This window comes from Balaenoptera physalus (genome assembly GCF_965194825.1).
Source record: "Balaenoptera physalus genome assembly, chromosome: 7".
NCBI lineage: Eukaryota > Metazoa > Chordata > Mammalia > Artiodactyla > Balaenopteridae > Balaenoptera > Balaenoptera physalus.
In genome coordinates, this window is record NC_138886.1 from 1,417,936 (window position 1) to 1,438,817 (window position 20,882).

General features: G+C 63.7%; 1 protein-coding gene and 1 long non-coding RNA gene across 2 annotated transcripts in view; one reads left to right on the top strand and one right to left on the bottom strand.

Moving 5' to 3' along the window:
• Positions 1-1,209: 1,209 nt before the first annotated feature.
• LOC309664241 lies at positions 1,210-4,086 on the bottom strand. The gene is made up of 2 exons (XR_014265700.1): positions 3,928-4,086; positions 1,210-2,904 (listed from the first exon to the last, which is right to left on the bottom strand). It is a non-coding gene; the product is annotated as an uncharacterized lncRNA (long non-coding RNA).
• Positions 4,087-4,108: 22 nt separating this feature from the next.
• Positions 4,109-20,882, top strand: part of CCDC187 (coiled-coil domain containing 187) — a 45,177-nt gene continuing 28,403 nt past the window's right edge. Inside the window, exons 1-6 of the mRNA XM_082469322.1 lie at positions 4,109-4,605; positions 9,797-10,302; positions 10,752-10,850; positions 13,183-13,278; positions 17,392-18,533; positions 18,755-18,849. Of these exons, the coding sequence (XP_082325448.1) occupies positions 4,325-4,605; positions 9,797-10,302; positions 10,752-10,850; positions 13,183-13,278; positions 17,392-18,533; positions 18,755-18,849 (2,219 nt within the window). The 5' untranslated portion in view covers positions 4,109-4,324. The remainder of the gene's footprint in view (positions 4,606-9,796; positions 10,303-10,751; positions 10,851-13,182; positions 13,279-17,391; positions 18,534-18,754; positions 18,850-20,882) is intronic.

Sequence of the window (20,882 nt, forward strand, 5' to 3'; positions counted from 1 at the left end):
AAGCTCAGGGGTGCCCGGCACCGGGAAGCAGTGTTGGGAAGGCCTGGGGGCACGGGACTCTGGGCAGAGTGGGAGGCGGCCAGCTGTTCAGGGCACGCTGGGCCCTGGAAGCCCTACCACAGGTGTTCTCAAGAGGTGCTATGCACCCCTTGCCCTTCCCCGCCGGCCCACGTCTGGACTTGCCGCCCGGGAGGCGTGAGGCACAAAGCAGGCGTGCAGCCGGAGGAGCTGCCTGCCCCAGTGGGGTCCCTGAGCAATGTCCATCTGTCTGTCCAGCAGCGATGAAGTGAAAGGAGAGCAGGAGAGTGGGACCACACTCCTGCCAGCCTGGCCCACACACCCACGGGGGTCTCCTTCCTGAGCCTCTCTGCCCAGTGGTTCCCAGCCTAGGCAGCTGAAGGTTGCCATGGAAACCCTGCATCCTCTTCTGCGCCCTCTCCTGGCCCTTCTGCTCTGCCAGCAGCCTCCTCTCCCAGGCCTGTGTGTCCTCAGCCCAGGGTTAAAAAGGGCAGGGTGGTAGGACCATTTTCATGGGTTGATCCTTCACAGTTGCCCTGGGACAAGGACAGTGGGTCCTTTCCCTAATTTCCAAGTCATCTGGTCAGTCCCTTGGGGAGAGGGAAGGACCCTGGGGATGCTGAACCCTGAGGCCATGCATGGTTTTCAGGTTGCCCTGGGTGTGGGGCCTCTGTGTCTGTGGTCCTAATTAATCCAGGAGCGATGGTTGAGGTGTACAGGGACGGCAGCCTTAATGGAGCGAAGCACGTGAGGCCCTAGGGAGCCCCCAGTCGGAAGAGTACCTGACTCTCCTGCCCCTCCCTGTGGTTGGCACTGCCTTCCCTCCTTCAGACCGTGAATCTCCCAGGGCGGGAGAATGGACATTTCCCAAAAGACCTGTGTCTGGCCCCGGGCAGCTGAGCGGGGAAGCAGCAGGAAGGAAGGAGGGGGCGGCGCTGGGGCCTCCCTCCCCAGACACCCGGGCCCCAGGCCCCAGGGTCCCTGCAGGGCTGGTCAAAGCTCAGAATTGGGGCAAGGAGCCACTGTGAACCATCAAAAAGCCCCTTTGTGACCGGGTGGCCCGACTGGGCCCAGCTTGTGGTGGGCATTCCTTGCCATGTCATGTCTGGAGCCTGGCGGGGCATCTGTCTCAGGGCCCAGTAGGCATGTCTCTTAGTCAGCTCAAGCCGGGTAACAAAACACCACCAACTGGACGGCTTAAACAACAGACATTTATTTCTCACAGGCCTGGAGGCTGGACGTCCAGGATCAAGGCACCAGCAGATTTGGTTCCGGTGAGGAATTCTGGGCTTGCAGGTGGCCGCCTTCTCGCCGTGTCCTCACGTGGCCTTTCCTCTGTGCGTGCACATGGGGGCCAGGAGACAGAGCGTGAGCTCTCTTGTGTTTCCTCTTATTAGGACACCAATCCTATCGGATCAGCCCCCCTTCCCCATGACCTCATTTAACCGTAATTACTTCTTTATTCCAAATACAGCCACACGGGACCTTAGGGCTCAACATATGGATCTGGGAAGGACACACATATTCAGGCCACAGCAGGGTGAAACTCTTCCTCCGATGGTGTGGCCTCCATGCAGAGCCCGGGGCCTGGGCCATGACTCTCCCTCCCTCTGGGCTCGCCCCCAACCCCACAAGCCTTGCCCATCGCAGATGCGGGCAATGCCAGCCTGCCTGCTGGGGGCCCTTTGCCGCTCTGGGTAGCCCTCCACGCTGGCGGCCTTCTGCGTCACCGGGGAAATGGCCAGAGCACATCCCTAGGCGTGGGCTGCGCTGCCTCCAGAACCCGAGAGGCTTGCCAGGCATGGTGCTTCCCTGTTCCCGGTGGGAGGTGCAAGATGCAACCACCTGGCCTTGGCTTGGAGGGCACGCCCGGGGACACCCCCCTCCCCTGGACCTCTAGAATGTTCACGGTGCGGCAGGTCTTGCAATCTTTCCGAGTCCTGGCTGTTCTATCTGCTGCCGCTGGAGGCCGCCCTCTGGAGAGCACGTGTCACCCCGCGTCTTGTCCGGCCAGCCCAGCGGCATCGCGCCCCTGATGAGCTGGGTCCTTGTGATGAATGTGGCTCAGGGCAGGGAGTCAGACACAGCCCCAGACAGCCCTGCAGTAGGTGCCGTGTGCATCCCACGTAGAGAACACCGTCTGTCTCTGAAGGGGAGGGAGGCTGCACCACACCGCAGGGCCTCGTGTCCCTGGGGCCACGTCACCCTGCCCTGGAGGCTGCGGTCGGGCTCCACGACCTACTCCCTTTCAGCAGGGACTGGGCTGGAGAATGAAATGGAGGTATGCTGGGGACCAGCCCCCCTGCATCCTTCAGATCCTCCAGGAGGGCACCCGTCTCCCCGTCCCCCTACCCTGGAGGTGATGCTGCTTTTGCTTTACTCTCTGGGCCATGGAGGGGAGACGTTTCATACCCTTAACCTTCCCACCATGATCACAACAATAGCTCTTACCCCACAGACCACGGATCCCACGTGGGGTTTGTGAATTCTACATCCACACACTGCGGAGGGGATCACCAAGGGGTCTGTGACCCAGCGGACCCGCTCTAAGCTGGACCTCGGGCGGAACTCTGTTCACTGCCTGTCTGACGGGGTTCCCTGGGCCTCAGTGTCAACCGTGGCCCTGTGTCCTGATGTCTGTACCATGTCTGCCATTCCCTTTCCCAGTGCAGCTACCCCAGGTGCCTCTGGGGAAGGCCTCTTACGTTTGTCAGAGTAAATTAAGGACGGATGACCGAGAGGCGGAGGGTGACTGCCCCGATAGAAATGCCACAGTCCCTGGCGTGGGTTTTGGCCCTGAGCCAGTTTTCAGACCTGGAACCCGTGGGCTGAAGAGGTGGCCCGGCGGCCAGGAAAGTTGTCTCAGTGTTTGCATTGACGCATTTCCTTTTAACAAAGAAAAAAATTAACGTGTTTTCAGTCGTGGTGCTTTTTGGATCTGAAGTCCGCATCTCAGAATTCCAGCGGGAGGTGTTCTGCACAGGCCACTCAGGGCAGCGACCAGACAGCGGGACCCGCCAGGGGGGTGCCAAACGCCTGGGGGCTGAGTCTGGACAGCGGATGCACTGCTGCCGCCCCCTGGAAGTGTTGGGGTCTTTGTTGGTCGACTTGGGGCTCTTTGTAGGCTCCAGCCACCGTGTCCAGCCCTCAGGCCAGGTGGAGTCTCCCCATCTCTCCGGCATCAATGGACAAAGCCAACCTGTGTACACACCTGAGCCCATCCATCTTCAGGTGCCAGATGCCTCCTGGCTCATGGCGGCCGAGGCAGGCCCAGGCAGGGGTGCAGCGCTCCAGCACCACACCTGCTGACCGCAGGGGTCGGCGCCCTTTGGACCCTCTGGCCCAGGGTCCCAGCCACCTCCAGTGTGGTCTTTCATGGAGGGTCCAGCTCCAGTCCGAGGTGACCTTTCCAGGTGCCTGGCTCTCCCGGGACAGCATCCAGCAATTCCCCAGGGGCTGAGGGCCTGCTGCACCCCCCATACCACCTCCGGGGGGCAGACATACCCCTGAGTATTTAAGAGGCCAGGCTGCTCTGTCTCCGTCCCTAAATCCAAACTTCCTGAACACCAAGAGGAGTTTCTTCGCAAAAGACTGTTTTTCTAGAGTTTTTGGGGGGAGGGACGTAACTATGGGGGTGGGGTGGCGGCAGGAGCAGCAAAGGCCTGTGGGACAGTCCCCTGGCACCCCCGTAGGGGGCTGGCTCCCCCTCCATGATGGGGACAGGGCGCCACCTGCTGGTGCGGCCCCATAGCCAGCTAAGTTGGCGGCTGGGAAGACCGGATGTTTATGGGGCAGCCCCCGGGACCCCTGGGCACCCGCCCTGCCCCCCTCCCCCGCAGGCCTGTGGTTGGAGCTGGATGGGGTGTGACAGGGGGCGGGGGGGAACAGCACGCTCTTCCCCACACTCACCAGCAGCCTTAGTTGGAAAACCAGTGTAAGGGCCACAGGAAAGCGCCACCTCCCGTTGCTCGGCCGAGGCTGCCACGCCGACCCCGAGGACGCGAGACGCTTTGCAATTTGTGAGTTTGGTGTAACTGGACCGCGCGGCGCTCTGTGCCTGCACACACGTCCCCCACCCCGACCCACACACACCGCCCACCCGGTCTCCACGCCTGGAGGGCTGCTCTGGAGGTGTGAGGTGTCCCAGTGACACACGCCTCACGTCCTGTGTCAGAAGGGATGGCACTCGTCCACCTCCAGGCCCCCTGCTCCCAGCCCCCAGAGCCCCGGTGCGGGGTGCGGGTTCTGGGGAGGAGGGCGAAAGCGGGGCTCTGGGCAGTTCCTCGTGCCGTAGGGAGGGTGCCCCATGTGCGTACCTCCGCTCGGGTGGGGCGTTGGTGCAGGTGAGGCCCCTGGCGCCTGGCACGGGTCCTGCAGGCTCCCAGCAGCCTGGAGGAGGAGCCCGCACCGTCAGAGGGACGCCGGGGGTTTCTTTGGCAACGTCGGGGCGGGCCTCTCCCCGCCTGACCTCCCCGGACCTGGAGACCTGGGTGCCCGGGTCCTGGCGCTCTGCTTGCGCTGGCCTTTGAGCCATGGCTGCCGCCCCGCACCCTCCCACGGACGGGGAGGCCTGGAGCCCTGCAGCGGGTGAGTCCTCTGGGGTCCCTGCCTGAGCCCTGCCCGGCCTCCCCAGGCGCTTCCTGCGGGCTTGGCTGAGCCCAGAGCAGTCACCCTCCTCCGCCCTGCCCCCCTTGGGAGGGGTCTTCCTGCCTGAGGGCCCCCTCTGAGGACTTGGGACCTCCTGGGGGCAAAGCCGTGCTGGGTGTGTCACGTCCCCAGGCTCCTTTCCCAGGGCTGCCGGGCGCTCCTAATTTGGGGGGCCAGGGCCGAGGGCGGGTCTCTGCTCCGCGTTGTGTGACAGTGGGCAAGGTGACAGGGCCAGGTCACCTGGGGGACGTACTGGGCCTGTGTGTGTGTGTGCTGTGTGTCTGTGTGTCTGTGTGGTGGTGTTTGCGCGTGTCTGTGTGTGTGGTGTATCTATGTGTGTGTAGTGTGTTATTTGTGTGTGTGTCTAGTGTGCGTAGTGTGTGTGTGTGTCTGTGTGTGTGTGTGGTGTTGTTTGCGCGTGTCTGTGTGTGTGGTGTATCTATGTGTGTGTAGTGTGTTATTTGTCTGTGTGTCTAGTGTGTGTAGTGTGTGTGTGTGTCTCTGTGTGTGTGTGTGCACGGCAGGTATCAAAGGGCAAGTGTGTGCCTCTGAGCAGCAGGGCGCAAGTGCCCAGGTGCCCTTGCCGTCTGCACGTCACTTCCCCGATGTGCCCGGAGCCTGGGTCAGCCTTGGGACGGCTTCCTCTGGCCTCTCAGCCCCTGTGCCCCTTGGGCCCCGGCTGCCTTGTGGCTTGTGGGCGAGGTCTGCTCCGCTGGAGACTCTCGGCGTGGCCGGGGCTGGCGTGGGTGTGTCCCCTGCGGGGCGGCTGCTTCCCCAGGGCTGCGTCTGGCAGGTGCCATGCCAACGTCCAGGCCTGTGCCAGCTGTTGTCGCTGCCGCCTCCTCTGTGGTTTCTGACCCTGGGGCCCCGGAGGCTGTGAGCAGGGTGGTCCAACTGTCCCCAGCCTGCCCACGCCTGCTCGGGGCTGGCTGTCCTAGGGACATGGTGGGGAGAGTAAACAGTGTGGCTGATTAGAGCAGAGCGAGGGCCGCGTCCAGGAGGCGGGAGTCCCTCCCCACCCGCGTCCCCACCCGACCCACCAGCCAGCCCGGCCACTTCTCACGGTGCAGCGGCTGCGGGTGCGGAGCATGGCATGCCAGGCCCCAGGCCAGGTGGCAGCGAGGGACAGAAACGGCTGCCCTGGTGGGTCACCACTCTCTGGCCTCACGGTGCAGGTGTGTCATGGGGGCCTGGGCTGGGCCGGGTGGGAACAGAGGTGCCCGGCTCTCATTTCTCAGTCTGTGCCCAACCCAGGGGGCACTGAGTACCAGGTGTCTCCTGACCCTCTCGAGAACTCTGCCAAGTGGGGGCTACTGTTGCGCCCACTTTCCTGATGAGCAAACTGAACGACCTGCCTGAGGTCACCGGCAGGCACCTGGCATGTCTGGAGTTGGGGCTCTACCTCTGCGTCCACCACGTGCCGGGCAGGGGGGCACAGGCCGCTTGGTTTGCTCTTCATGCAGCCCCTCCCAGCCGAGAAGCCCGTCCCTTGTGACCCCTCTCAGACCTGGCCGAGCTTGGCGTGGCCCCGGGGACCCACGGGTGCTGTGTCTCCCGGCCCTGGGAGTGTGGCCGGCTGTGAAGACCCCCGCCCCCCGGCTTCCGACCCTGCCGGGCCCAGGACACGAGGCTGGGGCTGAACCCGAGGAGCGGAGCTGGACTCCTCCCGCAGGACCGTGGGCGGGACAGCTGAGATGGGATCCCCACGCCTGCCCCTGCCCCGACCGTGCTGGGGGCTCCCGAAGCCAAAGGCATCTGCACACAGGCCACCCCATCCCCCAGCGGTCCCCACCCCGTGGGGGGCAGAGGGACGGGGCCCCACTCACAGGGAGCTGAGGCGACTTTCTCAGAGAGTGGCATCAGGCCGGCACAAGCCAGGGAGGGCATCAGGACGGGGCGCTGCATGTGCCACACCCGCTGGCGGGGGCCTCGGTCCTCACAGGCCTGTGGCTCTGGGCTCAGCTGTGATGCTGCCAGGTGGGCGGGCCTGCACGGGGCTGCTCCTCACCCCTGGCCGTGGCCCCCGCCCAGCAGCCTTCTCAGAGCCTCGCGGAGGGCGACCCAGGCGGGAGCTGACACTGCCACTCGCGGCCACCCAGCTGCAGCCCAGAGCCAAGCCCAGTGGCCACTGCAGCCGGGCAGGGGCAACAGGAGCTGGGGTCCTGGGCAGGGAGGCCGTTGGGTTTGTTTCCAAGTTTGCCACGCACTTGTTTTCATGATTTTGCTTTTATCGCCAGTAGAGGGTTTAAGCTGACGGCCCCGTCATGTTTACGACGTGGCTTCTTCCTGGAGGAGGAGGTGTCCTTGACCCCTGGGGGCAGCTGAGGCCCTGCTAAAGGGAACAGAGGGCCACCAGGCCCAGCCGTCAGGAGAAACTTCTTGCGTCTAGACTCCGGCTGCTTCTGCTGAGAATGCCCCTTGCCCTCTGCCCTCAGGGGAGGAGGGCTGGAGAGCCCAGAGGACCCTGGCAGGACACCCCCCCAGGACCCCAACTGATGGGGGAGGCTGAGGGTGTGGCGGGGAGGAAGGCCTTCAGTAAAGGGGCCAGGTCTCTGCTTCGGAGCGTGACCCTGCGGCTGCAGCGCAGGCGGGGTCCTTTCGTGGGGTGATGGGCGTGGGCTCTCACTCTTGCCAAGGCCGCCGAGGGATTCTGCCCAGGGGTCGGGGGCTCTTTGTGAACGGAGGAGGCGGAGCTGTCTCTGGGCGTCCCCTCCCCTATCCAGGCTCTGGGGGCCGTGTGGGGGACGCCCTGGTCGTTCCTTATGATGTCGCCCCACCCCCGAGGGGGGCGGAAGGGGGCCGTGTGCGCGGCACAGCGCAGGCGCACGCTGCTGCCTGCAACTCTCCGGGGAGGGGCCGCCTTCCCGCGCGGCCCCAGGTCAGCTCCCTGGGAGACCAGCCGCTTGCAAACGTCCTAAAGAAACACACGGGTGGGACCTGCTCTGTTTCAGCCTCGCAGGGCCAGGTGCCCAGTGGAGCGGGCGAGCCCAGGCAGGGCGGGGCTCCAGGCCAGGAGGACGGGGCAGGGCCGGATGGCGGTCGCGGTGCTGCCGGCAGGGGGACCTGGCCGCAAAGGTATGGCGTCCGTCTAGGACACCAGGTGTGGTTGAGGGCCCTGGAGCCGGAGGCTGGATCTGGGGTCCTGCTGGCTCTGTGCCCGCCTCACCCCGGCCCCAACTACAGGGGAGGCTGCGCGGGGGTGGAGGGAGCACCTCACATTCCAGGCAGGGTCTGTCCGGGGCGACTCCCCCTCCTGCTGGCCGCTAAACGTGGGGCTGTGTCGCAGTGACCAGAGCCCCGCCCTGCGCGCTGCCCAGACGGCAGCGTCTCCAGGTGTCCCCGGTTCCCCAGGACGGGTCCTTTAGAAGGAACCTCGAGGACGGCTCTCCATTCTCCATGCCCGCCTGGAATTAGGGGGTCCTTTGCTGCAGACCCGCCTTTCTCTGGGCCCCCCCACCCCCCGCCGCCGCTCTGGAAGGAGTGCCTTTAGGGCAATTCCTAAAATGAATGAGTGTTCCTAACCATCTCAGCCCCTCCCTGAGGGCCACTCCGCAGGGCCCTCCTGTGGGAGTGAACTCACCAGAGGCTCACAAGACCCAGAGGCAGGGTGGGGTGAGGCCTCTGGTCGCCCAAGGTTACCCTGCCAGCTGGGGCAGAGCTGGAGGAGGAACCAGCTCTCCTCCTCCGGGGACCACGCTGAGCCCAGGGCCAGCAGATGGCAGCGGCCGCGTCCCCCTCACCGCACTGCCCTGCCGGGGCGGTCGAGCAGGTGATAGGAAGCCCACTGGAGCTGGACAGGTTGGCATGCTCTCCTGGCGCTCAGGCCTCTCTCTCTGTGGTCGAAGGGGTGCACCGAGCACGTGCCAGGGAGAGCGGGAAGCCGCCGCCCACTTCCCCCGACCAGTCCCCACAAGCCGAAGCGTCAGGGCCGGAGCGCTCAGCCCCTCGTCCATCTGCTGGGGACGTGGCCCGGGCTGGCTCCTCTCTCCTGCACCCGGACTCCCAGGCTGACCCCACCCGGAACTGAACCTTGAGCCGGACACCAGCCTGGGGCTGAGCCCACGCCTGCCCCTGCTCATCCCCGCCCCCAGCCCCTCATGTCGTCCTTACTCCAGCCCAGGCCGAGCCTGACCCCCAGCCCTGGGCAGCTCACTCACCACGCACGGCAGCCCTTGGCCCCGGCGCCCTGGGACGACTGGAGTAGGGGGGCTGCCTGGAGCCCCAGCAGGGGACTGAAGGCCCTGGCTCTCTGTCACCGAGTGACACGGGGTTATTATGCTGTCACAGGGCCGTCCGGAATTCTCACCCCCTGCTGAGAGGCAGCGCGTTGGGAAGGCCCCAGGCTTCTGCCAGCCCAGGGCCCTGCAGCCCACTGTGCCCACCCGGTTTCCATAACCGTCCTGAGGGTTTCCACCATGGGCCAGGGGACCAGGACAGACCGGCATCCGGAGCTGGGCAGGAGCCAGCTTGCCCTGAGTGAGGATGGGTGCCGGGCTGTAGGCCACGGGGCTGCCCTGGGAGAGCGCCCTCTGAGCCCAGGGCAGGTGGTGATGGGGCTTCACCGGCTCCAGCCTTGCTCCCGGCCGTGCTGCCGTGCCATCCTTGGCCACGGGGATGCCGCCCACCTGCCCGGGGGAAATGACCCGGCCCCGCCCCAAAGATAGATAGAGGCAGTGCCCTCTCTCCCTTGGCGCCCCAGGGAGCCCAGCCGTTGGGAAGGCCAGTGCCAAGTCCAGGTAGTGTCTGTGCCGACTTGGGTGCATGTGTCAGCACACAAGGGCCGAGGCACTGCCGGGGAGGTGGCCACGCCTTCCTGGAGCGCAGCCAAGTTGGTGTGAGGAACGAGGACCTGGGCCGGATTGCCTCTGCTGCGTGCCTTCCCCAGAGCCTGTACATGAGGCTGATGTAGTGCCCACCTCAAAGGGGTGTGGTCGGGATCCGAGAGAGAACGTCGCAGCACTGCCACCAATGGGGGGGTACTTTTTATTGGCACCTCCCACCTTTCTCAGTCTGAGACAGGAAAATGGGGAGTGAGAGGGCGCTGGAGACAGTGGGGGTGCATGTGAGATGTTTTGCTCAGCACCACCACGTCTCCGCACCTGACAGGTTGTGTCTGCCTCTCTCTCCCAAGGGAAGACAAGCTCCATCTGCCTGCAGCCGAGGATGAAGTCATGGCTGCTGTGAGGTGGCCTGAGCCCTCCCAGCAGGCAGGTGCCCAGTGGGGATCTCCCCACGTGGCCTGGTCTGACTACCCCAAGGAGCCCGGCCCCCGGGGGAAGGCCTGTAGCCTCCTGGTGTGGTTGACAGATGAGGAGGCCAAGGAGGGGGACAGCTCGGTGTCATCGGGCCGCCTCTCCGGCTCCTCGGGGGGCCATGAGTCATGCACACCTCCCCACGGGACCTGCAAGGAGAGGACCCCCCAGGTGCTGGGGCCCCCGCAGCAACCCAGGGAGAGCACTCCCCGGCTGGAGCAGCTGAGGGACAAGATCCGGGCCCAGGCACGGTGGCAGGCGAGCCGCACCTCCCTGGGCACCTCGGCATCCGCCAGCACCTCATATCTCTACAAAGCCCCCACGCCAGCCCCCCGGAGGAAGGCCCGAAAGCCGACAAACCCCACTCCAGCGCTGGCCTACCCAGGTCAGTGGCAGCTTTCCCTGGCGAGGGACAGGCAGGGGGCGGGGGGAGAGGGCTGAGGTTGGGCTGCTGCAGGCCGGGCTGTGCTGGGCATGTGGGTGGCCCCGCCTGGGCTGGTGGCCAACTGGGGAGGCCGGTGCAGCATGCCCCGTGGCCCTGAGAGGGTCTCGGAGCCTGGGAAGCCAAGAGGAGGTAGAGTCCTCCCGGGGATGGGGGTGCATCTGGGGTGGGTGGAAGCCAGAGGGATGGTGGATGGAAGGGCAGGTGCAGGGGGGCTGGAGGGCATGCGGGAGGCGTGGAAGGGACTGGTCCCTGGGGGGACTGTGTCCTCAGGCTTGGGCATCAAGGCCATGCTTAAAGGCTTTTGAGCGGCTGCCAAACGGGGACCTTTCCCTGGACATTTCTTCACGGACTCTGTCCTCACAATTCTCCTTCTTGTCACTCTGCTCCAGGCTCAGGCATCTTGAGCGGGGCTGAAAGTGGAGTCGAAGACAAGGCAACACCTGGCCAGGGGCGTGAGGCCTCCAGGGTCTCCCAGCGGCAGGCCTCAGGTGAGTGGCTCTGTGGCCGGCCATCCTGGCATCCCCCCACCACTGCCCCCACTGGACACTCAGGCCCAGGTGTGGGTGGCGCGGTTCTGGAGCCAGCACTCTCCAGGCAGCTTCTCTCTCACTCTCTGCGATTGTCTCTATTAGCTTCCCACTCACAGAGGAGGACACTGAGGGTCAGAGAGGACCCCAGCCAGGAAGGGGCCAAGCAGGGATTTGAAGCCAGCCCACCATTCTCTGGAGCCCGGTTTCTAACCATCAGGGAAGGAATCCAAGCAGGCCCTGCAGGGCAGGCTGGGGCTCAAAGGGCAGTGGGGCTGGGCAGGGGCGTCTCCTTGCTGAGCTCTCCTGCACAGAATACGTGAGGTCTTCCCTGCATGGTCACATGCCGGGCCTGAGGTCCTTCAGGCCCCATCAGCTCCTGGGCTCGCTGTTCCATCTTGCAGGCAGGAGGCACTGCCTGCCTGTCCCCCAGATGGCCTTGGCCTGCCCAGGAGATGCTGAAGGGTCGGCAGTGGGTTGACAGACTTCCAGACGGGGTAGGAAGGGTGCCGGGGCCCAGGGAACCCCTAGACTTTGGCTGACTCATTCACTCGACAGACAGGAGGGGTGAGGATGGAGAGGTGGGCCGGAGCCACTCCCGGGGGGGGAGGGCAGCAGCATTAAGGAACCTTGGCGTCCCCGGCAGCAGGGCGCTTGGAGGGTTTTATAGGCAGGGGGGCCATGGAGGGTTTGGGCGTTGGCGGGCTCGCTGTGTGTGCAGGGTGGGCACTGGGTGGAGGAGGTGTCTCTACAGTCCAGCAGGATTCTGGAGACCCCAGGGAGCGGGGGAGAGGGCTCCGGAGCAGGGGTCAGGCTGTCCTGGAGGCCTGAGGCTTTCAGGGTCTCCAGCCAGGGTTTTGCATGGGGCTGTTGGGGGAGAATGAGGGAGACCGTTGCCTATTCCAGCGGTGCCGTGGTGACCAGGGTGGAACAAAGGCCGGTCGACACTCGAGTCGGGACCCTCTGGGTGGCAGCTACAGACTCGTTTCTGGTCTGTCCCAGCCAGATGTGCAAGCCAAGCACAGCCCTAGGTGGGGTGCGAGGGGCCGGTGGCCCGAGTGCAGCCAAGGGACAGAACCCTCTCCCTGAGCCCAGCTCTGGCCTGACTGGGCAGTGGCAGCTCCCTCGGGAGCGGGGCACCCGCCCATCCCCATTCCAGCTGTGACTCACGCGGAACACCCCTGTCTCTCTCCTTGGGGAAAGGGGGCCCCGATGACCTCAGCTCGTCCAGCAGGTCATTCTCCCTGTCCCCACATGCAGGGGCCCATCAGCCAAACTCAGGACCTGGCCACTGGTCACTCAGGGGCCTCAGTGCCCAGTGTCATCAGTCACCAGCTCCCCCCTGGAACCCTCTGGAAGCAGGGTATGGGGCAGGGCCTGGCTCTTTTTTTTTTATTGTGGTAAAATACACATAACGTAAAGTTTACCATTTTAACCGTGTTTAAGTACAAAGTTTCTTTGTTTCTTTGGGTTCGACTCCTCTAGGACTTCATATGAGCGAAATCCTATAGGGTTTGTGCTTTCGTGTGGGCCTGGGTCTTGAGGCCCCTCCTGCCAGTGGGGTTGGGTGCTGAGGACGGAGGGACGGGCCGAGGCCGGGACCCAGCTGCACCGTGGAGGCCTGCAGAGTCCCTCGGGAGAGACTTTCCCCGTGCTCCCCAGGCCCCTGGGGACGCGGTGGGCCGGGCCCAGCTCTCACACGGTCACTGGCTGGTTGGCTTTTTGGTGCTTCCGAGACGCAGCGTCCACCCAGCGGTGGACAAAGACGAACGAGGCCAAACAGAGCAGGGCCGGGCGCCCACACTGGCCCTCGGGCAGTCGGTCCACTCCAGTCGGCCTCTGTGCCTTCTGTGGGACTTGGATCTCCTGTCCCTGCCTGTCTAGCCGGGGTGGATCCCACTGTGCGAAGGCCCCTCCGGGTCTAGCGCTCACTCCTCCTCTCCCTGAGGAGCCCACGTCCCATCTGGCCGGCTGCCCCGCCATGGCTTCGTCTGTGGGCCTGTTCAGTCATTTATTCATTCAACAAACATGAGTGCCGTGGGCCGGCCCCGAGCTGGGTGCAGGGGACGGAGGTGGGAGGCTACGGCTGTGCTCGGGGGCTCTCGGGACATGTGTCCAGTCGAGGCTGCGAGGGCGGGTGAGGTGAGCCCAGCCCGCGGGGGACTGCCCGGGGGGGTCCCACGCAGAGGGCCGTGAGGGGACAGTCAGGGGCCCCGTGAGCAGGCTGATCCCGTGTGTTGCACTGCGACTCAACCTTCTCTCCCTTCCTCCCGTCTGTCTCCTCTCTCTGAAGCTCCACGGGAAAAAACCAAAAGGATGAAAAGTAGTTCTTGCAAAAGAGAGAAGACCCCCAAGCTGCCCGCCGCTAGGAGAGCTGCCAAAGACACAGGTAGGGTTGGCCCATTCGGGGCCAGGCAGGGCGTGGGGACAGGAGGTTACGATCCAGGCTCAGGAGGCGGGCACGTGGCTTGTTCCTGGAGCCAGGACGGCTGGCGCAGCGCTGGCTCCGCCTCGGAAAGGCGGGTGTGAAGTGGGGGGCATGTGAGCTGGTGGTGGACAGATGTGCTTGCTTTCTCGTGACTCGGTGTCGCTGGCTGAGCTGGGGCCGTTTTGCTGCCGTCGGTGGCAGGAAGCATGGCTGTGGTCTGTCTGTCCACAGACTCCAGGCAGTGAGGCCGGGTTGCCTGTTTCCCCTGGGGTGCCCAGTGGTGGGAAAGGCTGGGCGACGTCCGCTTCCCTTGGAGACGTGTCGTCTGCCTGTGACCCGGGAGAGGTCTGTTAGGGGTCTTGGTGGTGCTGGGCCAGGCTCGCAGAGGAATTCCTAATTCAGTTGTCTTTTCCTGAGGGCTGGGTGGGGTGTTGGCGTCCAGCAAAGACCCAGCTGCCCAGCCTGGTAGGTTCGTGGAGCTCGTGGGGTGCACGCGCTGGATGTGGGTGTGTGGGGAACAGAGGGGGCGGCCTTCCTCCGGGGCCTTCCTTCAGCATGTTCTGGGCCGGGGAGGAGTGGCCTCGCTCAGTGCCGGCCTCTGTCCGAGTGTGCCATGCACTCAAGCGACGGTAGCTCACGTGACCCTCACAGCTCTCCTCGAAGGCAGGTGGGCTCACTCCCATTTTGTAGATGAGGAAACTGAGGCTCAGAGAGGTTCAACAGCCTGCCCAGGACCACACAGGCGAGCCGGGGTTGGGCCCTGACAGCTCCAGGCCTGTGCCCCCTACCTGACAGAGCCCAGCTGTGTGTACCTGGGCCCACGCCGGGGCACCTTCTCCAGGCCCACCCTCGGGGCCTGGGCTCTGGGACCACTGTACCACGGGCTTCAGAGACACCAGCCAGAGACCCCTGGTTGGAGAAAGCCCTGGGAGGCTGAGGTCGGCTCTGTGGGGCCCCTGGTCTCGGAGTCAGCAGCACTGGGGGTCGAGCTGTTTCTGAGCATCTCTGTGCCTCAGTTTCCCCAGGGTATGAGATCACAGTCCTGGACGGGAGTGGGCCATGTGTGGTCTGCCCACGCCGTCAGACACCGCCTCCTCTGCCCTTGGGCAGGCCGACGGTTCCAGCAGGAGGAGTACCTGTCCTCTTTCTCTGGCTGGAGGTGGGCCCTGAGTGAGGTGGGGACGTGTTGGGAAAACCTCCACTGGGACCAGAGTGAGGGATACTGGGAGACATGGAGAAGGTTCCGGAAGGCCATTGAAAAAGCACAAAATATAACAATTTTCTGCATCACGTTCCCCGCCCCGCCCGCCGTTCCTCGGCATTTTGGTTTGTTTTATTTTAATGGCTCCCTTGAAAGATGACCTGCCTTCTGCCTGACACTGGGTCAAAAGGGCGTGCCATGGGCCGCATTCATCACCGTAACCGCCGTGTCACCCTGATGGAGATGACCATTAGTTTCTGTCAGTGACGAAGTCACAGCTGGGCTAAGGAGAGATGAGTTTGGGTTCAGAGGTCAGAGCCACAGGACTTGGGAATTGGATGAATTAGAAATTTGCTGTAGTTAACAAAAAATTAAATCACAATAGTTATAAAATATTCATCCATCCGGGCCGCAGGAAAATGAAGCCCGATATTTAATTTCAGATTATAGCACCTCACTTTGCATTTTTTATCATAGATTAGGTCGGCCCTGGAACTCTGACAGGGCACTTGGGGACTTCATCCATTTCCACAGATTAAAAATCCTCTCGTAAAAAAATTAATTGCCATTAAACTGCTCTGTGGAAGAAAAAAATGTGCCCATCAGGACCCATTTATTGACCTGGACCCCTCTGGCGGGCTAATGGGGAAGCCAGTGATGGAGGGGCCTGGGGATGGGGGTGCTGAGAGGGGCCTGGCCAGCAGGTGGCCCCCTCCCTACGTGGTGTGGTCCCTGCCTAGGGCCCCGACCAAGGGAGTGAGGCCATTTTTGTGCAGTGCCGCAGCTTTAGGGACCAGGACGCAGGACCCTCTCTGGGGAGCCCAACCCCCCAGGCCCCACTCATAGGTCACATGTGGCAAGTGGGCAGTCCGGACTCAGTCCTCATCAGCAGAATCCTGACCTTTCTGGGCAGCTCCTGTGGTGAGGGCGACTGCTTCGCTTTTGCATCCTCGTGGCCTTGTGGGGAGGTGCTTACAGATGGCGAAACTGAGGCACGGGGAAGTTGTCACTTGCCCAAGGCCGGTGGCTAGGCAGGAGGAGCTGGGATTTAAACCCAGGTCTGGGACTCCTGAGACCTCACTCTTTACCTTCCGGTGTCACCAGGGGCCTGGGGCGGAGGGCGTGGTCTCAGGGAGGGGCAAACGAGGGTGCCTTACAGCAGAGACCACCCACCTATCACACCCTGCCCCCTCGACACAGCACCCTCCCCAGCCCAGACCAGGAGGGACTTCAGCCATTGGCCTGAAGATGGAGCTCCCGCAAGGGGAAGGGCGGTACAGAGACACGGCCCGAGGCCACGCCCCCAGAGGCCACCCCTCAAGAAGTACCCCCCACCAGGCCATGACCACACCCCCTGTAAGCCACGCCCCTGGAACAGCCCTGCGGGACACACCCTTCCCGGGGCTGGCTCTCCCTCCCCCGGAGGTGCAGGCTGTGTAAGCGTGTGAGCTTACACGTGTGTGTGTGTGTGTGAGCTCAAGGCCGGCGCTGCCTCTGCCAGGGCCCTTGTGGACGGGTTTGTTATGATGGTGGGGCTGCTATTGGCATTTGGTGAGCGTAACTTGGGATTATGAAGTGAAACCTTGATGAATGATGTTTATTATGTGACAGCATTTATTAAGGAAGCTGGTTTGTGTTTGGGATGGGGTGGCTGTTTGTTTCCACGCTCTCCGGGACCCCTTGTCCTGCCAACCTGACTGTCTTCCTTGAGTCCCCTCCCCTCTCCCCGCCGAGTCTCACCAGTTTAAAAACAAATTAATTTCCTCTGGCTCAGGGCAAATGATCAGCTATAACATCGCCTTCCCCCTCGCCCTGTGTGAGCCCTGCTTGTGCTGGTGACTATCGTTACTACTGGCCAGCCTTTACTGAGCGTGTGCGGTGTTCCTGGGCCTGTGTTGAATGTTTTACAGACAAGTCTGAAGGGAGCACGTTTTATTACCCCCAAGGGTCAGAGAAATCAGGGCACGTTTCAAGGTCATCCTGGGACTCAGCCCTGCCAGGATGCTGGCTAATGGCCGGGGGTGTGACCCAATCCCCAGAGTGGCCTGGACCCGAGGGTTTTCACCCCATCCCCTCTGGGAGCGTGTGAATTGGTCTCCTGGGTCTGCGTGGAGTCGCCAGCCTCCCCGTCTGGCCAGCATCGGAGGGCCCTGGGCACCTGGCTGTGTGTGCGTTTTCTCTTTAAGATTCTGAGTTGGCTGGTGTTTACGCTTGGAGAAAAGGACAGGCTCTGGTGAGGGTGCTGCTGGGGCCCCCTCCTTCCCTCCCTAGACTTCAGAGCAAGGGACCCTCAAGAGACTGGGCCCCCACCGCGGAATTAGGTACCTTGTGCCTCCGCCTAGGCTCTGCTCTGCTTGGTGTGGCATCTGGAGTGTGGGCCGGAGGGAGAGACGCCCAGGAAGCAGTGGCATTGGGGTGCGGGCCCGGCACCTCTCTCCCAGCGACCCGTCAGACGCCCTCCAAACCCCCCACCAGAGGGGGACTTTGGGGAGTCGCTACGTTTAAAAGCCCAGGAAAAGGATTTCTGTCCCTGAGAGGCACCCTTTCGGCTCCCAGAAGGCAGGGTGGGGCCACCAGGCTTTCCTGACTCAGGGACTGCAGGACGGGAGCCACAGCAGCTCCCAGGAGACGTGTCACCTCCCCCCATTCCCCCCCACCACTTAGTTTTCACCACATTCAGAGGGGGTGGCTCTGTGCCAGGTGCCCAGGCTCAGCCTCGAGTCACCCCGACGTGGCACCTGCCCCCAGAGGGCTCTGTGAGTGGGTGATGGGCGCAGAACCAAGAGGGGGCCTCAGGGAGGGGGGAGGGGCCGGCTCTGCTCCTCCTGCAGCCCCGCAGCTCTGGCCACCCCTGCGACTGCCTGTCTTTGCAGGACACAGCAAGCAGCTTGGAGCTGGTGAGAGTTCCCCTGTCAGCCCCCGGCTGCCTAGATCGACCTCTGTCCGCAGCGACCCGCAGGTGTCAGCCAGCGCTCCCCACCTGGCTTCCTGCCAGCAGCCCGTGACCGTCCAGGCTGCTATGGCCGTCCTTCGAGACCTCCGCCAGCAAATCCAGGCCAGGCTGGAGCTGGCCCAGGACCGCCACCCAAGGCGAGGGCTGGAGCTGCGGGACCTGGCGGGGAGGAGGTGGCAGAGCCCCTGGAAGCCCCCAGACTCGCGGGGCTCCTGGAAGAGCCCTCGGGCCGTGACGGAGGGGGCGCCTGCCTCCGAGAGGGCTGGGAGCCTGCCCACGGCGCCGAGCTGGAGCGCCTCGGCCAGGCGGGAGTCCTGTCCGCAGAGGACCTGGGCGGCCCAAGGACGAGATCCCTCCTTCCGGGAGCCCGGGAGCCCCACGGAAAGGCTGAACTCCTTCCCTCAGCGGCCCTGGACCGCCTCGGCCAGGCGGGCCTCCTGTCCACAGAAGACCTGGGCGGCCCAAGGACGGGACCACTCCTTCCGGAGGCCCGGGAGCCCCCCTGAAAGATGGGGCCCCTTCCTGCAGCGGCCCTGGAGCACCTCGTCCGGGCAGGCCTGGGGTCTGCAGAGGGCCTGGACCGCTTGTGAAGACTGGCAGGCCCCTGCCCGAAGGCCATGGAGCCCTCTGGAAAGGCCGAGCCCTCCCACCTGGCGTCCCTGGAGCGCCGCCTTCACGCAGGGGGCCGGCCCCCTGTGCCAGGGCAGGGGTCCACTTCTGACCCCCTCGGGGGAGAAGCTCGCCTGGCCAAGGCCCAGCCAGGATGCCCTTTGGAACATCCCTGGGAAGGAGAATGAGGTGCGACCCCCGCCGCCCTGCCCGAAGCCCCGAGGGCCCCTGGGCCCCCTCCACGGCTCCGAGTCCCTGCGGGAGTTCATGCGCCAGAAGACGGCGGCCTGGCGGCAGCAGGCCCTAAAGAAAAAGGCCTCTGCCACGCAAGCGCTGGAGCTCAGAAACCAGAGGCTGCAGGGCGTCTACAGGAAGCAGAGGGAGGCCGTCCCCGTGGTCTCCCAGACGACGCCCGGCATCGTGACCTTCGTCCCGCATTCTGCACAGTCCAGGGTATGTGCCAGCTCAGCCACCGAGCTCCCCCGGGGTCCCCTGGCTGTGGCAGGGCTCTGCAGGGACCCCACTGCCTCTGTCTCTGTCCCCAAAGAGGGGACCCCTGAGGGACCCAGCCTGAGACCCTTGTGGAGGCCGGGGCCAGCTCTGAGGCTGAGACAGGGCTTGGGGTCTTCTGGTCCAGCCTGGGGCTCTGATGACGCCCTTCTCCTCTGCTTTAGGGCCTGGAAGCCGCCGGGGGCCCAGGAGCGCCTGTGCTGCAGTGGAGCAGGGTGACTTCCGGCATGGTGCTGGGGGACCAGGAGGCCCCGGGCAGGTGGGTGTGCAGGGGCCGGGACTGCACTTCCTGGGGGGGCTCTCCCGGGTGGGGGGTCGGTTCCCTCCATCCAGAGCTGCACGGAGCCTGTGATCAGGGCTGTGTTAGTTTTCGCTGAGGTGAGATTCCCATCACGTTAAGTTAACCTTTATAAAGAAAACTATTCAGTGGCATTTGGCACATTCACAATATTGCGTAACCACCATTTCCATCTAGTCCCCAAAAACATTTCATCACCCTGAAAGGAAACCCGTCCCCATTAGCAGTCACTCCCCATCCCTCCCCTGAGCCACGGGCTGTCCCCAGTCTGCTGTCCGTGTGTATGGATTCACCTGTTCTGATGTCTCGTGTCAGTGGAATCCTATAGCATGGGGCCTTTGTGCCTGGTTTCTTTCACTGAGCGAGTTTTCTAAGTTCATCCGTGTTGCAGCCTGTGTCAGGACTTCCTTCCTTGTTATGGCCGAGTAATATTCCACTGTACGATCTCCCACATTTTGCTTACCCATGGGGCAGCTGATGGACTTGTGTGAAATGTCTGAGCACCTGTTTTCGGCTCTCTGGTGCACGCACCCAGAAGTGGCATTGCCGGGTCATGTGGTAGCTCCATATTTAACTGGTGGAGGAAGTGCCAGGTTGTTTTCGGCAGTGGCCGCACCATTTTGCATTCCCAGAGCAGTGCACGCGAAATCCAGTTTCTCCCTGTCTTCGCCAACGCTTATTTTCTGGGTTTGTTTTCTTTTCCCTTGCTTTCGTTTTTGCTTTGTTTTCACTGCCGTATGTTTTCATTTCTCTGGGGCAACCGTCCAGGAGGCCGCTCCCCGAGCAGCATCTTGAAGTGCAGGGTTGGAGACCTTCCCCCACTTTGCTGGGGGGATTGAGCGTCCAGGCTCCCTAGAGGCTGGCCTTCCCAGCGCTTGCCCTCACGGGGAAGGGCTCCGGGGAGTGCCCCATGGGCTTCCCGGCCACCTGCCCAATGAAGGAGGGGGAACTCACAGCCAGGCTCCTAGGGTATCATCCGCCCATGGCTAGGGGGAGGAGCTGGCCCAGAGGCTATGGCCGGGGGGTCCCCACAAGATGCCGCCCACCGGGAGCTTCCTGCCCTGGGCTCGCTCTGAACCTGGCTCCTGGATGGGTCTTTGGCAGCCAGAGTTCTGGGAGGGGGCTTTGGGCTAAACCCTTTGGAGCTCAGCGCCCACCCCTCTTTGCAGCCCCTCGACCCCCCACCTGTCCACCTCAGTGGGATGGACACCCTGCCCTGGCCCCTGGCTCCTGGAAGTCTCCCTCTCCGGATCCCTTTTGTTTCATTTGCCTTTAAAGTGCGCACTTCTCCCCAAGATTCTAGGTCCACAGGTCCTAGGTGTGCAGCTCAGTGAATGCTCGCACGCTGAGCACATGTGTATCCTGCACTGGGGCTGAGAAACCGCTCACACCCGAGGGCAGCCCTGCGCCGTGGGAAGTGCCGGCAGGGGCTCCGGGCTGTCTGGCTCCTTCTGCTGGACACGATGCTGGAGGGGGGGCTATCTCTGTGCTGGAGGGGGGCTATCTCTGTGCTGGAGGGGGGGCTATCTCTGTGGTGGAGGGGGGGCTATCTCTGTGCTGGAGGGGGGGCTATCTCTGTGCTGGAGGGGGGGCTATCTCTGTGCTGGGGGGGGCTATCTCTGTGCTGGAGGGGGGGCTATCTCTGTGGTGGAGGGGGGGCTATCTCTGTGGTGGAGGGGGGGCTATCTCTGTGCCGGAGGGGGGGCTATCTCTGTGCCGGAGGGGGGCTATCTCTGTGCCACAGGGGGGGCTATCTCTGTGCCGGAGGGGGGCTATCTCTGTGGTGGAGGGGGGGCTATCTCTGTGGTGGAGGGGGGCTATCTCTGTGGTGGAGGGGGGCTATCTCTGTGGTGGAGGAGGGGCTATCTCTGTGCTGGGGGGGGCTATCTCTGTGGTGGGGGGGGCTATCTCTGTGCTGGAGGGGGGGCTATCTCTGTGCTGGAGGGGGGCTATCTCTGTGGTGGAGGGGGGGCTATCTCTGTGGTGGAGGGGGG